This window comes from Protomyctophum parallelum (assembly GCF_964188405.1).
Source record: "Protomyctophum parallelum genome assembly, chromosome: 1".
Lineage (NCBI taxonomy): Eukaryota > Metazoa > Chordata > Actinopteri > Myctophiformes > Myctophidae > Protomyctophum > Protomyctophum parallelum.
In genome coordinates this window covers 25,582,639-25,601,188 of record NC_139697.1, presented here as the reverse complement: position 1 = coordinate 25,601,188, position 18,550 = coordinate 25,582,639, and the positions used below count along the sequence as shown (strand labels likewise).

General features: G+C 42.5%; 1 protein-coding gene across 1 annotated transcript in view; it reads left to right on the top strand.

Moving 5' to 3' along the window:
* Positions 1-18,207, top strand: part of kcnk9 (potassium channel, subfamily K, member 9) — a gene marked incomplete at both ends in the record, with an annotated part of 54,740 nt that extends 36,533 nt beyond the window's left edge. Inside the window, one exon of the mRNA XM_083762098.1 lies at positions 17,225-18,207. Coding sequence (XP_083618224.1) covers positions 17,225-18,207 — 983 coding nt within the window. The remainder of the gene's footprint in view (positions 1-17,224) is intronic.
* Between the last annotated feature and the right edge of the window lie 343 nt (positions 18,208-18,550).

Sequence of the window (18,550 nt, the reverse complement as noted above, 5' to 3'; positions counted from 1 at the left end):
ATGATGTCATTGGTAGGCAGGTTTCTGAACTGTCCATATAAGCACTAGCCCGGTGAAACCACTCCCCCTGCTGGACATTTGCATTCTGCGAGAAGGGAGAGTCTGGTGTCTCTCGGGCAGAGACAATGTACTCCGGACCAATTCTGGCCGGAGCATTATGCGGCTGTATGCGGCCGCTAGAGGCCGGATCAACGCGAGACGTATGACATATTGAAGCTGTGCCACAGCACAAATGTAAACACAACCTAACAAGACTACAACTCGAAATTATTATGGAGATAATGGAGATATCAGAGTTTTGTCCCGCTGCTTCCGGCTCATCGTTTCTGCTTGAGAGCCCAGATAGCAGATACAGGCAGGAGGAACTGGGGAACTCAATACTGCCGCAATCTGGCAGAGTCAGGTTATATAAGCACACCGATGAGACACAAGAGTGAGTAGATGGAATTTGTGGCGTCTTATGAGCACTACTTCTGTTCATTATACACTCACTACATCTCAGAGGCAAACAACATATTTTACTCCACTATAATTATCTGACAGCTTCTAGACTAGTTAAGCCCACAATGCATTGTGATGGGACATATTGTGAGCTTGTAGATCTGCAATTTTTATTGTATACAATACTGCATTCATTTGGGGGATCCTTCCTTAATGAAAAAGTTACTTATAGTTACAGCACAGTTGGTGGTGATCGAGCTTGTACTGTGATTAACAGAGAACATTGTAATAAGTGCTCCTATCTCACAACAGCACTCGTGTACAGTAACTTGGCAACGGCCACCAGCTGTTAGAGACGGTACAGTACTTGAGTACACGTACTTAGTTACTTTATGCCGCCGTGCCGGCAAAGTGTTCTAACCAAATGCTAGCTACTCATTAAGTTGTTCTCATACACTGACTCACATCAGCAACATGACATCCACTGCAGCGCTTGCAGTATAATCAAAAACATTCCAAGGCACACTTCAGATCATTAAAACAGGCTAAACTTAACGGGGAAGGAGGTCACTTGAAAACAAGAAACGATCACACAGTGATATCATATTTGGTCAGGTGAAAGAAGCGCTGTACAGTGTTCTTGTCTCCGTTGTGTTCTCCCCCCATATTAGTATGATTATTTTAGTAACGTGTATGCCTCGCAGCCGTTTGCGGTCGTTTCCGACGTTCTGTGTGTGGTTCAATGACTGTTTTGTTGTGCAGCTGTTGTCGCTTTGACTGGCTAACGGTGGTAAAGCTTGCTCACTGCGGTGCGGAAATCAGCCCTTTCACGGTGCGTGTGGCATAGCTTAGGAGGCAGGCCATCACACTCACATTGGCTTAGGCATGCAGCGTGTACTGGCAGCCAATCAGACTAGGCCGTCAGTATTGACTAGCTGCTGACGATGTCGTCTACATTTCATGAGCGTTTCACCGGACAAAAGAAAACATACATCTATGATGAACTAACCCATTTGATTCAAGCTTGTAACTTTCTGAAGAGTGCCTTGGAATTGTTTATATACGAGTACTGTAAATATAATAGCATTGTTTTGGTATTGTTCACAGCACAGGGCATACATTTCTACCAACAAAATACTATTGATGTTGCACTGTAGTTAATTACAGTTATTGTAATGCGCTGCATACGTAAGTGACTTTGGTATGATCCAAACTAAGGTACTGTATGACAGGAAATGCAGGCGTCTCTATGGTATTTTCATATTTTCAAATATGTCCCCTTTGAAATACGTTTGGACCTTAGAGTATATATGAATAGAGACGGCACCCGGAGGAAACCCTGAGGGGGAATGGGCATAGTGGCCGAGGTGAGAAATGCAGCTTGTGCCTGCATGGAAAATATGGTTATCTATCTGATTGTTCATGTTTATATAACTTTAAGACTTATCATACAGTATCAACTGCAGCGAGCAAAGGCTCTGCTCTGCTGCATCCAATAATAAATATATCAGAGAGAGAGAGAGAGAGAGAGAGAGAGAGAGAGAGAGGGAGAGCCAGGGAGAGGGAGAGGGAGAAAAAAAGAAAGTATACAGTGGGTCGCCGTGTGCTGCTGCGCATATGGCTGTCTCCTGCGTGTTAACTTTTATTAGCCTACATTATAACGTGACATTTATTATACACCTCGAATATATACCCACTCTACAAGCTCACAAGTGGTTGTGGACACTTCTATAGGTCTGTCTGACTCTGCTATTATTTTCTTTGCAGGACTTATTGCCAGAGCAATGGTGAAGTGTCTATCATTTTTAAATTATATGGAGAGAAAATTTGGGATTCAGAGATTTACGCACATACGTGTGACATGCTGACAGAAAATGAAAGAAACATGTTCCACTTCCACTCACAATTTAGGTGGCTTTTAAAATGCGGTAAAATATGATTGGCACCTACAGTATAACATCAAATATAATATAGCCTAGAATTGAAACCTGCTACTGCAGTGATTTTATCCTGTGTTCAATGCGTTTCTGCGTTTGTGTGCACCGTGTGTGGACTGAGATATCTCTGTCGTATTGGCAGGGATTCTTTCTAAAACAGAGGACGGAAATATCAGTTTTGCAAAAGATCCAGAGTAGTGTGGCCTGGGTTGTTGGGCAGTAGCTAGCTACAAGTAGCGACGCTACATAGCTTAACTACATTTATCAGTAGCGTGACGGTAGCTTCGCTCCTTTTGAACCAAGTAGCGTTTTCTGTAGTGTAGCTATTTTTAGACCCAAGTAGTGACGTAGCGTCCAACAAACGCTATACGTTACAAATTGACTGTTAAATAAAGTTTTGTGGAAAATAAATCCCTGGAAAAAAATCCATGATGATTGGTTGGTTGGTTTAGATAAGAAGAGTCTGACACAAACAGCAGTGGCGCGGCCGATCTACAAGCTCACAACACCCTGTTGTCCCCCTCTGCGCTGCGCTGTGCTGGCTTGCGCTGCAGAATTAGAGCAGATCTACAAGCTCACAATGCGCTGCAGCGCGACACGTTGTGAGCTTGTAGATCGGCCGCGCCACCGCGCAACGCATGCACTCTCTCTCTCTCTCACTCTCTCACTCTCTCTTTCAGTCTCTCTGTCAGTCCAGTGTCATGATTTCACAATTTTCTAATTGAATTTTGATCGATCACAAACTGTCTGCAGGCAATCAAGCAAATGTGATACTTAATATTTATAACAAATAACACAAGCAGCTGTTCATTTTACTTTTATAACCAGTAATTTGAGCTGCACTGCAGGGCAGACTGGTTGGGTGGTGGTTTTATATCAGTTATGATCAGGGCAACAGGTTAGCCCCATAATATGTTCCCTCTCCCTACGCTCATTCTGTAGCTCCGAGATGAGGTCACACACTGGGCCCCTCCCACCGCGTTTCAGAAACGGCGCAAGTTTCCGCTATGTAAGTGTCTTACCCTGACGCCACGATTAATCCAAACGTGAAGGGGACGTGAAGGGTTTACACTAATTCAACCATAACAACGCCCAAGAAAATCCAACTAGAGATTTGAACCGAGCATTTACGTCCCGTATTTTGTCAGTCGCTTCCATGTTTATCAAGGAAGTGTGCGTGTGCGCGTGCATGTCGAGTGAACTGAAGTCAGTTGGAAATTTCGACCAGGGGAGGCGCCGGGGAGGCGCTAAAGCTTTTCAACTTCCTTGATAAACATGGAAGCGACTGACAAAATACGGGACGTAAAGGCTCGGTTCAAATCTCTAGTTGGATTTTCTTGGGCGTTGTTATGGTTGAATTAGTGTAAACCCTTCACGTCCCCTTCACGTTTGGATTAATCGTGGCGTCAGGGTAAGACACTTACATAGCGGAAACTTGCGCCGTTTCTGAAACGCGGTGGGAGGGGCCCAGTGTGTGACCTCATCTCGGAGCTACAGAATGAGCGTAGGGAGAGGGAACATATGGGGCTAGGAGGGGCCCAGTGTGTGACCTCATCTCGGAGCTACAGAATGAGCGTAGGGAGAGGGAACATATGGGGCTAGGCAACAGGTTTGTGTTCCATTGGTATTCGTTGTAGAGTAATACATAGACAAGTTAAATTGCTCATATAGATCATCAGACAGTATCAATCAGCCCCAGAGACCCCTCCTGTGTGACAGCTTGCTTGACATGACTCGAGTCATGTCATGTTAACTATATAGCTTCCTTACAACAAATAAAACAACATGTGGAGGACCACAATCTCTGCATTCACACCGTTAAGCTGCTAAATTGGGCAGTGCATGTCAATTTCTTACTCATTGGAGATGAGAACCTGGCATAATATTTGTAGGAAAAGGAAGGCAAAAGTAAGTATTAATTAATTCAAAGAATTAAGTCTACTTACAGGACGTTAACATCTCATTTGAGTGCCTGTCAGCATTCTCTAAATCCCTGTCTCTCAGCTGGTACGCAAATGGCTATAGAGGCTGTGGCAATAACTTTGTAAAAAAAAAAAAAAAAAAAATGAACTACCGTAAACATTACATAAGTCAGTGCACTTGTTTTTTTCAACAGCTAACTAATAGATGCTATTTCACTGCATTAACAATATTTTTGGGGTGGGGAAAAGAAAAGTCAAATATGATTATTTTGGAGGGTCACAGCCTGAAAAAGTTGAGAACCACTTATTATTATTTTGGTTAAATGATCATATGAACATTAATTCATGAATTTGATTATTTAAATGTATTTTGCATACATATACCATATTGTCTATAGAGAGAACTCATGATATTGATTTAAACCAAAAAGTAGTGTCCATGTAGCGAGCTACTTTTGCCATGTAGCTTATAGTGTAGCTTGCTACAATTCCCCGGGGATAGCTTCTGTGTAGTTGAGCTATATTTAATAGAGAGTAACTGGTAGTGTAGCTTACTACATTTTCCAAGTAGCTTGCCCAAATGTCTGGGAAAGAAATGTGGTAAATCACTGGCACACAGAGATGAGCTAGCTGTCAGATCATTATCCAGTGTGCTAACGTTATGTACCACAACAAGAGGTTTTTTTCAAGGCATCACATGCCACAGTCACACTCACACCCTGTGCAAACAGCGGGATGATGACGGCACCCTTGACAACGTAAAAAGAAAAAGAAACGCTTACGCCATAGAGCTGGCGTGGAGCAGGCGTAATTTGCGTATGTTTTTGAAAGAGTGCTGCATGGACAATGGTCCTGTCTGTGTGTATAGCTATAGTGTTCCCACTTCCCAGACATGTGCAGTAGCCTATATAGGCTATAGCTCTCGTCTCCAGACACAGAAGAACTCTGCTCCGTCTTTTGTCTATTGTCTGCATTGAAACGACGAGGCTTGGCTTGTGGCAATTCAAGGACCAATAGCACAGGGGTCTTGTTTTTTTTATTTTTTACATCCACCACTTTAAACCTAGCATCCCTATTCCGGGGGTAACATTTTCCGAAAATAGCTTCTCTACAAACTCACAATGTGGCCATTTTATAATAGCCCTACTCTCTATTACGGCTATTATAGATTTGATATATAGATGTAGCCTATGTACAGTACATTGGGGAAGGTCGAAAGCAGCCACCACATTACAATGCTTATTATTATTATTTTTGCAGTATAGAAGCATTTTGAGTCCATGTTGGCCAAACGTCATTGCTCCATCAAGGCGTCGTGGATGTTAAGATGTTTGAATTTAATTGGCAAATTAATCTTCCCCTACCCCAGGGACTATATTTCCAAATCAATTGAAATTTCAAATCAAATTGACAAAAAGAAAGAAATTGGATACTTTGGATTACCCATCGCAAGCAATTAAGTTTCAAGTGTCAAAGTTGTAATTGTTTTTACGCCATAATGAAACAGTTACAGAATTCACAGAATAACATGGAAATCAAACAAACTAGGTGGAAAACTAACTTTGGAAAAGCCTATAAGCCTATTGATACTATATCAGCTACTTGAAAATAGATCAAATAGTTTGCAACCAATGCATCGTGATGTGTTGTGACATATTGTAAGCTCAAAATAAATCTTGAAATGTTTTGAAAAGTTATTTTTGAGTGGTGCAACCACTCCAAAGAACAGCAATGTCCGTGTTCACCTATGTGTTCACCTATGTGTCCGTGTGACGTTAATGAGCACCAGCATATGACTATGAGTACCAGTAGGGGCGCTGTTGTGCCAGAAACAGAGAGAGGGATAGTGCTGCACTGTTGCCTGCTAGAGAGAGAGAGAGAGAGAGAGAGAGAGAGAGAGAGTTCACACGGGTGTGATTTTTTTAAATGTTTAATGACAGGTAGGCTACAGTGTATGGGGTCCCTGACAAAATATTTGCAGATGGCGGCCCGCAGCCAATTACATACAGCATTGCATTAATGTGCATGAAAAAGTGAATTATAGCACATAGTTGGTTGTGAGCTTGTACTGTGATAACAGAGGACATTGTAAAAGTGCTCAGACTATCTCCCCATAACAGCACTCAGATTGCATCTCGTGTAACTTGGCAACAGCCACCAGCTGTTAGAGACAACCAATTAGCGTTTACCCAGCGATGGAAGAAGTACTCGCATGTTTTCTTTTTTTTTTTTTTAGATTTTTTGAAGGGACAGACAGTAGACTGACAGGAAACGGGAGAGAGATGGGGGGATGACATGCAGTAAAGGCCGTGTCGGGTCCGGGAGTCGAACCCGCGGCACACTGCGACTGGATTACCAGTCCGGTGCCCAGACCGTTACGCTACGGCCTGGGCCACTCGCATGTTTTCTAAAAGTGTCAATATTGCAATGTTGACTACTCTGTAGTGTTACAAGAAATGTACAAAAGCCTCTGCATCAAAATATACTTAAGTGCCAAAAGTTTCTCATTGTGCAGAATGTCCAATTCCACATGTTAAAAGTGTATGAAAAATCTTTTCACGTTGTGAGCTTGGGAGATCTGCTAATTTCAGTGGCCAAAATATGGGCCTGAAGTAAAATTTTGTATAGCTTATGTTTTGTAATAATAATTCAAAACGACACTGTCTACGAAGTAATGTTTTCATATAATTGTAGCAGAGTAAATATCTTCCTCTGCGATGTAGTGGGGTAGAAATAAATAAAAGTATTGAAAATACTGAAGTTGAAAAAACTTAAAACTGTACTTAACAGGATAAGTGCCAGGGACGTAATCCCGTAACCCCGACGTCTTTGCAATGAGTGCCAAAGACGACAAGACGTAATTAAAAAAAAAAAACTTTACACCACTGCTGATTTATCTACTACCGATAGTCTGTAGACCACACACACACACACACACACACGGAAAGTTAAGTCAGGAAACTCAGTGCAGTTACTGACGGCCGTTCATCGGGCCGCCTCAGCATCACGTTCTCATTCTCATCCAATCACACACTCATTCCCTCTTCATACCGGCTATTTAAACTGGAAGCTTGCACTGCTCATCCTACTTGCTTACTTGCTGCTGCACACAGACACTGCTGCACTGCTGTCTGCTTAAACTTTTGCTGCTCACCCTCCTCCACCCCAGCTACCACCTGGCTCACCCTCCTCCACCCCAGCTACCACCTGTCTCACCCTCCTCCACCCCAGCTACCACCTGTCTCACCCTCCTCCACCGCAGCTACCACCTGTCGTTTTGGATCTGCTGTTTAGGTACGGGGGATTCGGAGTCCCTATGGTTGGGACTGATGCGCTTGAGTACCTAAAAAGTAGGTCCAATTCATCGCCAAACCAAAAGTGTATCGGGACATCCCTAATTTGAACGCATAACCTCTGCACCCGCTTCGAATGTTATCAACCGATAATCACCAGTATGTTCAAGGACCATGCAATGGAGCCAGTATGGACATTTCCACATACTGCCTACCGCTAACCTCTGTGGTGGTGGGCAGGGACTTTACCACTGCGCCACCGCTCAGGACACTGTACTGTATGTTCAGCAGTATACTTTGGCCATTTCCTAATAGCAGATCGACAAGCTCACGACAAGCCCAAAGTTATAGGCCGAAGAAATATAATCGTCCTGTTTATTGGATTTTTTTTATTCGATTTTAGTAGGTCCCAAAGAAGCCTAAGGAAAGATGTGGCACATGTATCCGCTTCGTAACGGTAATGGCCTTAAGCCACTGCTATTAATTAAGACGGGTGGCCTGTGATTTGTTTTTTTCCTCTCCATGAGAGGAGAGAGAACAGAACATTGAATCTTTTATTTTGTCTCTGGGACTGAGCTCTGATGAATTCTTGTTGAAGAGGAGCATCAATGCAGAATATTCTGGTGAATTATTGATGATGGAGATTCTGAAATAATGACAAGGGAAAAGGAAACAATTGTCTTCTGGGAGCTATATAGATAAATCATGGAAAGCAAGAAAGTAGCTTTTATTTGTATTTGTAGTTTGTTATTTATTCATGTTTATTCATTACATCCTCAAAATTATTTGTGAATCTAATACCATAATGCACAAATATTCCACGTTTTACAAATGTGTTTCCATGATTTACAAATATGTTTCCAAGATTTGCAAATGTGTTTCCATGATTTACAAATGTGTTTCCATATAATTTAGGCATTTGGCAGAAGCTCTTAATCCAGAGCGATTTACAATAAGAAAGAACAAAAAAGCATGGCAATACATCACGCACATAAAAATAGTCATGAAACATGCGTAAGCTAAGAACGTACTGTAACATATAATGAAACTATACATATAAACTATACATACTATAAAATGCTATGACTACATAAAATGCAATTCTAGTGCTGTCTACATAACATGATGATTTACAAATGTAAACATATTATATTTGTGTGTGCGTTAATTCTAAAATACCATTTGTAAATCCTCAATTCTGACTGAATTGTAAATCTGCATCTGTGAGTAGACCAACACACGCATGCATGAATGCACATGCATTCCTTTTTCCGGTTGAATCATTTTGAGACAAACGTCACGTATGATAATTTTCACAAAATTTGTGAAATCATGGAATATTTACAATACATTTAATGTATTGTAAATATTCCATGATTCGCAAATGTGTTTCCATGATTCATGAAGTGTTTCCATGATTCACAAATGTGTTTCCATGATTTACAAAGTATTGTAGAAAACTGCACACATTACAAAAGTAATGATTTTTGAAATGTGACTTTAATCCATTATGTACTGTGAATACTGTGACAAGTATCTTGTCTCATGGACCACCCCATAGGCCACTATGGCATTGCATTATGCTATACATATTATGGTCTCAGGCCTGTGTGTTTGAAACATTGAGTACATGACTGCCTCAATGGAATGAAGATCTAAACATTTGATGTATTACTAATGTGCCTCGAAATCCATTAACAATGCCTTTAAGAACAGATTGGTTTGGGGGGTTCCGTCCTAGCAGGTTGGCTTCGGATGGTCCTGTTGCCCATGTGCCATAAGAAGGCATGGGGATGTTATCGGTTCACATTCTGCTTATTTATTCCAGCTCTATTTATTCCAACTCCCAGTTCAGTTCCATATAGGTAAAAATACAAAATACATTTGCAAATCTTGGAAACACATGTAAATCATGGAAACACATTTGTATTATGGTATTGGATTCACAAATAATTTTGAGACAAATGTCTCCCCATACTAAACTGCTGCTTTCGAAAAAAACAAATTCACAGATCAATTCAAATAATCAGTGACTTCTAATTTACAACTATAGCAAATGCAGGTCTTTTGTCCCTTCTTCAGTTCATAAAACTAATGAAGTTCCTTGAATGATTCCAATGAAATGAAAGTAGCCCAAACTAATCTATCCACCAAAAACCTGAACATCTTCTGTCTGTCCAGAAATCAAGTACAAGTAATCTTCAAATCCATAACACCAGGGCTCCACCGGGCGCGTCAGCGTCGCGTCTCCGTCACCGTCAGGGAATGTTCCCTTTTTAATCAATGAAGGGTGGCTCCACTACCCGCGTTGCGTGACTGCATTAAAATTGCCCCGTTTCGTGTTTTTACGCACGAGACGGAGACGCAACGCGCCCGGTGGAGCCGTAAGGGAAATAGCAATCCACTGTATGAAAAGACACTATAATACTCTTACCCAACCTCTGTGTTAGGGAGCTCCAGGAAGATTAACTTGTTCCTTTATTCTGTCAGTTCACAATATCCACCATCAGAATAGTATTACTGTATATTGGCCCAATTCATTTTTCAAATTATATTTTAGCCTAAATCAGCTCTTCATGACACTGGCCACCTCTGGTAAAATTGCTTGTAATGGAAAAGGATCACGCTGTTCCTAGTTCCCTCCCCAGTAGTATAATGGCCTACAGATCTGGGTTTGCTATGCCACAAAAATGTGGAATGCAATACCAACACTCATACAGAAGAGTACCGGTAAATCCTTTTTCTCTTTCAAAACCGTTCGAAGAGAACACTTACAGGTGGCTGCAATTCAAAACAAAAAGTAATTAGTAACTAAAGTTCAAAACTTTAGTTACTAGGCCTAATTACTTTGTTGATGTGGAAAACTTTAAGTTTTCATATAATTGCAGTACTGTGTAAGTAAAAGTACAATATTTTCCTCTGAGATGTGGTAGGCTATAAGTAAAAGTATTGAAATGTGTAAATATTAGAGAAAGTAAAAAGTAAAAAATTAAACTAAAGTAGTTGAGTACATGTACTGTACATAGTTACTTTACACACCTGCTTTCACCTGATTTATCTACTGCTAATAGACTGTATTGGTGAGCTCAGGGAACTTATGGGCATGTTACGTTTGGCACACACACACACACGATAATATCCATGGGACAACCATTTCCTATCCCTGTCAGCTCTGCAGTACGCAGTTTTGTCAGCTGCAGTCAGACCTGGAATATGAATAGCTTTGTGCAATGCAGTCATTTGGTAAATATTTTAAAGTTGCTATACAGACAAAGTCAAGGGTTTTTAAAGACTAGTGTGTATTCAGTCACCGTTCTGAGTTCCATTCTGAAGGACAGCAAAGAAGCCTTTTTAATAAGAGGCGTTTGCACAGAGCGCCGCCACATTTCACACGGCGTGATCCATTAAATCAGCCTTCTGAAAGGAGTTGAGTTCACCGTGTCTATTATGGATGTGAAAGTGCACTTTCATCTCATTAACTGTACATAAAACTACTGTAAAAACCACAGAGACGACATTAAGTATTAAGTATTATTTAGCTGACTGTCTCACCAATGTCTGACTTTTGAGAGATTTCAGACTTACAGTAGGCTTCACTAACAGTATACATCTAGCATACAACAATGTTGTATGATAGATGTAAGCAAGTTGTAAGTGTCATGGCCGCCCCAATGCATTTCCAATGGAAGTCACATTGTTTGATACATTTTTGCCTACAAGCTGTGTATTTATGTTGTATGTGTTTCGACTGCCCCCCTCCCCCTCATACAACACGTTTGTCTCTTCAAACCACGTGACTCCCATTGGAAATGAATTGCGAGCTTGCAACAGTCAACAAGTCTCATGCATCAGCTATACAACATTCTGTTGTGACAGTGTGAGTGAAGCCTTATACAGTACACTAGCTAGGAAGGATTCCACTGTTTGTTTGTTTGTTTTTTGTTTAAGTGAGTATGGGTTTAGATTTTAGACTAGATAAAGACCTTGCTGATCTCGCTGGGTAAATTCAGGTGCCAAAGACAGTAGCCTACAGCAGTTAACAGATTACAGGGAGAGGTGGAAAAGGAACAGCAGATACAGCATGGTGGAGAGAGACTAGTGTTTTAAGTGACTATGGGTTGCCTCCTAGTGCTGCTTTCACAGCACTCAATAATATTGGATTCGTGTTAAATGGATAAATTACATTTTTATTCATTAAAAAGGTTACATAGTGAGGCTTTAATGTGTATTTTCAGACATTCAACTAAAAACAACATGTTGCTATCACACAAACATTTTGGTTTAGCAACATTGAAAAGGGTGATATAGTGCTGCCAAACAAGTCTATGTAGACAACTATGAAATATACATCCATCCTGCAACAATTCTATTCCAATATGCAGTGGGGGTCCCCGCTTTCTCCCCCTCACACTCACTCACTCTCACTCGCTCTACAATATATCATTGGTTCATTCATTCACAACCCTTTCAGCCCATGAACCCCCCAAATGAATCGTACAGTAGCCTATGTGAACTGGGGACCCTACCCCAGTTCAAGTACGTGGAATTATAGAAGTTTAGTAGCCTGGCATGCTATTAGTTTGTAATCTCTGTGTGGAACCTACCTCCAAGGGGCAAAAACTATTAAATGCCTCTGGTGATTGACCCCCATGGGGGTCCAGACCCACATGTTGAGAACCACTGCACTAGATCAAAAAGATGTGGCACAAAAATACCACATGTAAATGGAATGAATATGAAAAAGAAAGACAATGGAGGGCGATTCATATCACCGTCTGAATATCTGGCAGAACACCTGGCAGGCTGGCACCTTTAAAAAGGATTGTATAATTACGTAATGCATGTATGCAACCGCGGCGGCGGCGGCTCTCGCAGGGCTTTTATGGTGGAGTGCATGATCTATTTGTGCATCCGATGCGCCAGCACGCTGCGCCCGTATACACAAAAAGCAATCCACCTGTGCACACACGAGCACAAAGGCACCTGTGCATCGATGGGAGGCCCCCCGCGTACAACAAATGTGTCTGTTCCCTTGGCAACGCGTGCGATAATAGAGTCATTATAACAGGACAAACAGATTACCACAGACCTACAACGGCAGACGAGGGGAGCAAGGATCCAATCAACAATATCAAAGAGATGCTTAGCCCGTTTAGGCCCGACGTCGACAGATTTCTGAAATACCCATGTTTCTATATGAGTGGTTCTCAATGTTTCATGTCCAGGACCCGCAAAATTATATGTAATTGGGCTGCCAACACCCATTTGAAAATATGTTGTTCCAGGCACCCCATGCACAGAAGCAAAGATTTGAGTTAAAAACGTTCGCTCTGAAATATATTCTTCTTTTTCTTTGCGCCTAATTTTCACGATTTTTCAAAAATAGCAGATCTACAAGCTCGTAGTGAGCTCGTATGAGCTTGTAGATCTACTATTTTTCAATAGATAAAGCATAACATAATGCTTAAAACAGCAACAGGGGTTCCCGCCCAGGATGGGTTAAGAGAGGAAAGGGAAAGGACAGCGGGAAGACCCATTAGGACATAACCAGGCAGTCGTCTCATTCTCCTGCATGTGAAACACAGTGTGTGAGCAATTTAGTGGAGGCTGGGGCTGTAGTTGTCGCACTTGTTCTTTGGCTTTCACCTCAATCTATCTGTCTCAGTACATCACGTCCATCATGTATTTTATTATTATTATTTTTTTGTAATCTTAAATGCTTGACCTTCTCATGCCTATTTTTATCTCGATGTCTGACTTTATGCACAGTCACTGTCTTGTCTTGTCTTGTGTTTGATATAACCTATGACCTAACAATTTACAATTTAGGCATTTAGCAGACGCTCTTGATCCAGAGCGACTTACATTAAGAAAAAACAAAAGCATGGAATACATCACATATATAAAAAGTAGTTGAATGAATCATGTATAAACTAAGAACGTAACAGTGGAGTATCTATGTCAACTATACACTATACTATATTATATATTATACAATATACATGAGTACTATAAAGTGCTATGACAACATAAAATGCAATTCTAGTGCTGTCTACGTAACAAGCTATAAGTCTGTCTAAAATACTATCTAAGTCTACATAAAGTGCTATCTAAGGGGCTAGGCTAGGGCAAGTGCTACGGGCCATGGTGGAGTCTGAAGAGGTGGGTTTTCAGACTACGGCGGAAGATTGGGAGTGAGGCTGCAGTTCTGACTGTGATGGGAAGTGCATTCCATAGTTTTGGAGCCAGAAGGGAGAAGAGTTTGGAACGTGTGGAGCACTGTCCCGGCGTTTTTAGTGAAGGTACCTCCAGCTTCCCTGCGAGTGCGCGGGAGGGTTTGTAGGGTACGATCATACTTGTGAGATATGGGGGAGCCATGCCTTTGGTTGCTTTGAATGCCAGCATCAGAGTTTTGTATTCTGTGCGGGCAGCGACTGGGAGCCAATGGAGAGAGCGGAGAAGGGGTGGGGAGACATGTGAGAATTTTGGCTGGTTGAAGACCAAGCAAGCTGCGGCATTTTGGATCAGTTGGAGGGGCTTAAGTGCACATGCCGGTAGGCCAGTAAGGAGGGAGTTACAATAGTGAAGTTTTGACAAGACTGTTGTCTGGATTAGGAGCTGGGCTGACTCCTGGGTGAGGAACGGTCTAATTCATCGTATGTTATAGAGTGTAAACCTACAGGATCGAGTGACAGCTGTGATGTGTGTTTTGAACGAGAGCTGACTGTGCAGGACAACACCAAGGTTCCTGGCTGTGAAGCACTTTGAACTGCAACCCTGTATGAAAGGTGCTATATAAATAAAGCTTATTATTATTATCATCACATTTTTCATATTATATCAAATAAACTCTTGCGCACAAAACATACGTCGGGTAACTTCATTTTTGAGGTTTTTTTTAATGTATTTCTTTTTGCATAAATCAGTGTTATTGGTTAAAAAAGAATTAACCAATGAAAGGTTGTAAAAAAAAAAGGCTTTGGACAAAACCTTTTAACTCCATTGGACCCTCATACTGGCTATAACTCCACCACCTCTCCCCCTGCAAGTAATTGACAATATATAAAATCACAACACCAACTTTGATAAGGCTATCAAAGTTGGTGTTGTTGTTTTAAATATATAAAGTTCTTAATTTCCTGAAAAACTAACATTTTGGAGTTCTTCCCAACAGCAGACATACTCTTTAGATTTGTATATTCTCACATTAATATAAAGATATAGATACATTACAGGAATAGTGTGTTAAGTTTAGCTTGACCTCTCACACACTATTCCTGTTCAGTGGTGTTAAGGAACTAAGTATATTTATTCAAGTACTGTTCTGTACTAAAGTACAATTTTGAGTTATTTTTACTTTAGTGAAGTTCCAAATGTGGTGGCATCAGTGTTCTGCGCTGCATTCTACTGTCTCTGTCTACGGAGGGGAGGGGAGGAGGAGGGGAGCGGATGGAGGGGGAGGCGGGCTCATACTGTAGGTTGGTGAACGAATAGGAAGTCGGCGTTGGTTTCCAGCGCTAGTTTGTCCCGACCCTCTATGCCCAAAAAAGCATCTAGGTCTCTTTCTTTTCTTTTTTTTTAAAGATTTGTTTTTCGCTTTTCTGCCTTTATGAAGATAGACAGGAAAGAGGGAGAGAGAGAGAAGGGGAGAGACATGCAGCAAAGGTCGTCATGAACGGGGCTTGAACACGTGCTGTCAGGCCAAAGCCTACAGTATATGTGGCATGCGCCTGGACCACTAGGCCAGCAGGCGCCCCAGCATAGGTCTCTTTCAGGCTTGTTGCCGCCGAGTGTAAAAAACTTTATATTGATTGACATTTTTTCCTTCCTTCCTTCCTTCCTTCCTTCCTTCCTTCCTTCCATCCATCTTTTTTAGGTGGTAGAGTGTCCCATTAGTAATGTCTGCTCAAATGTAGGCCACAGATCTGCCAGTTCTCCATGGCTGAATCCATTACTTCCCAATTAATTACTGAGAATAATCGAGAAGTAAGCATTGATATCAATTCAATTGTTACTTTGCAGGGAGGAGGCTGTAAAGACAGCTGTTCGGAGAGAATAATTTCTCGAATCAATAAATTACATCTGACACATTATGCGCTCATTATAGATTATGAATCATGGACAACGTTTTGATTTATACATCGCATGCATTTCACACCTGTTGTTTTGCTTTGTCCAACACACATTACCGCCACAGTTAACAATGAGGAATTCAAAATATATTCCACTCTGTGATAATTTATGGCTCTGGAGAACAACATGAATTCTTTTTTTGCTGATGTTCAACATCAATCTGAGACCAAGAGCATCCTGGAGGACATTTAAAAAAAGTATTTTTGTATGTTTTCCATCGCGACTTGTATAGAGTCTGCTGTACAATAAATGACCATGTCATCTGCATAGAGATGACAGCTACAGTTATTACAAAATTAGGTGATATTTATATAGATACTAAAAAGGATCAGGCCCAGAATTGACCCTTGTGGGACACCTTTTGAAATGGTTAAAAACTCAGACTGGGTATTTCCCGTTTTCACACATTGCCGTCTTTCAGACAGGTAGCTTTGGAACCAACTGCAGACATTTGTGTCAAAACAATACTGTGTAATCTCTGCAACAGCTCTTTTGCAACTCTCCCAAAATTCATATCACTGCGGGTTAAAAGGACTGCATTGTGAAAGCACATAAAACTCAGTTTCTTTTTTTATTATTGCTAGCCACAAATCACATTGACGGAAATTACAGTTTATAAAAAGAACAGTCCAACACGTGGTTGAGGGGGTGGAGAATCCTCCCGAGGTAATGTAGAATCCATATCGGGCGGCGCAATCCACAGAAAAACTCGCCTGGGTTTCAAGAGTGCAAAAGTGCATAGTTGATAGATATTTGCACATGCACAACTGGCAGTGCTTGAAGAAAGTACTCCAATTGTACTTAAGTAAAAGTAAATAAAATCATCAACCTGTATGAATGAGGCTTGAGCAGAAATACGTTTGAAGAACCCTATCGCCTTTTCATATCGTTTATTTGTATCGCAACCTTAAGTATCAAATCTCCCTTAAAAATGTCCTGAGTTAGCTTTTGTGTTTACAAACATGACCATGCAAGAAAAATCTTTTGAAGGGACCTATTCTGAATTTGCCTCTTGCCAGAATGGGATATTGAATAGAGGCATGCTTGCAAGAAATGTGTCGTGCTCGTTAATCTTATTTGGGACTCAAAGATTCCGGGGGGAAGGGGGGGGTGGGTTCCAATTAGTCTGAACTTTTTTCTATATGGTCGAGGGCTTTGGGAAGTAAAGAGAGGAGGTATTGGATGAGAACGGATTCATTGAGGAGCCAGTGAAGCTTTTAGCTTAATTAGACTTTATCTTTAGGCTATGGGCTGCTGACTCACACAGAAACACTTTTGAGAAAAAATGTGTGTGTGTGTGTGTGTGTGTGTGTGGGGGGGGGGGGGGGGGGGGGTAACAATAGGAGGGTGGGGGGGTTAGTAAATGTAGATACCGTTTGCTCTGTGAGAACAAATATTAACAACAGAAACAAGTACAAATAGTAACAGAAACAAGACTATAGGATGAGGATTAACACAGTCTCTCTCTCTCCCTCCCTCTAACTCCCTCTCCCTCAAGGCTACGGGCACGCGGCTCCGGGGACGGACGCGGGCAAGGCCTTCTGCATGTTCTACGCCGTGCTGGGCATCCCACTGACGCTGGTCATGTTCCAGAGCCTGGGCGAGCGCATGAACACTTTCGTCAAGCACTTGCTGAAGCGCATCAAGAAGTGCTGCGGCATGAGCGTCACCGACGTCTCCATGGAGAACATGGTGACGGTGGGCTTCTTCTCCTGCATCGGCACGCTGTGCGTGGGCGCCGTCGCCTTCTCCCACTACGAGGACTGGAGCTTCTTCCAGTCCTACTACTACTGCTTCATCACGCTCACCACCATCGGCTTTGGGGACTTTGTGGCGCTGCAGAAGAACCGCGCGCTGCAGCGGAAGCCGCTCTACGTGGCCTTCAGCTTCATGTACATCCTGGTGGGCCTGACGGTCATCGGCGCCTTCCTCAACCTGGTGGTGCTGCGCTTCCTGACCATGAACAGCGAGGACGAGCGGCGCGACGCCGAGGAGCGGGCCTCGCTGGTGGCCGGCAACAGGAACAGCATGATCGTCCACATCCAGGAGGAGGCGCCGCAGCAGCACCGTGGTGGGGGGCGCCGGCGTGGCCGGCGAGAGCAGACACATCATCAGCAGCAGCATCAGCACCGGACGGACGTCACCGACCTGCAGTCGGTGTGCTCCTGCATGCGCTACCACTCGCACGAGTTCAGCAGCTCCGGGGGAGGCGGGGGAGGGGGAGGAGGAGGAGGAGGAGGAGGGGGAGGAGGAGGGGGCATAGGAGGCCTGGGCTGTGCTTTCTCCCACCAGAACTCGTTCAGCTCGCAGCTGAACCCCGCGCAGTACTTTCACGCGGCCGTCTCCTACCGGATCGAGGAGATCTCGCCCAGCACCTTGAAGAACAGCTTCTTCCCGTCGCCCATCAGCTCCGTGTCGCCGGGCCTCCACAGCTTTACGGACTACCACCGGCTCATGAAGAGGAGGAGGAAATCCGTCTGAGTTTGTTGATCTCCCTCTACTACTCCCCCGGAAAGAAAAAAAGGGAGCCGTTTAAGCTTTCCCATAATGTTTTATACAGTTAGGTCAAACTATCTATACGGATGCTGCTCCTTACCAAATCTTTATCTCAGCACTTATGGGTTTTTTTCCTCTTGGATTGATATGTAATGTATAAAGTATTCATGGGGATGTGTGGAGGAGCACTACAGCAGAGCAGCGAAGCGCGGACACTGAAGACGTTTTTACGAGAGACGCATAAGCATGAAGCATGGATGTCTATTTTTTCAACGAACAGGCCCATTTAAAAACAGAAGAAGAAAAAAAAGACACCTTCCTTTGTTGG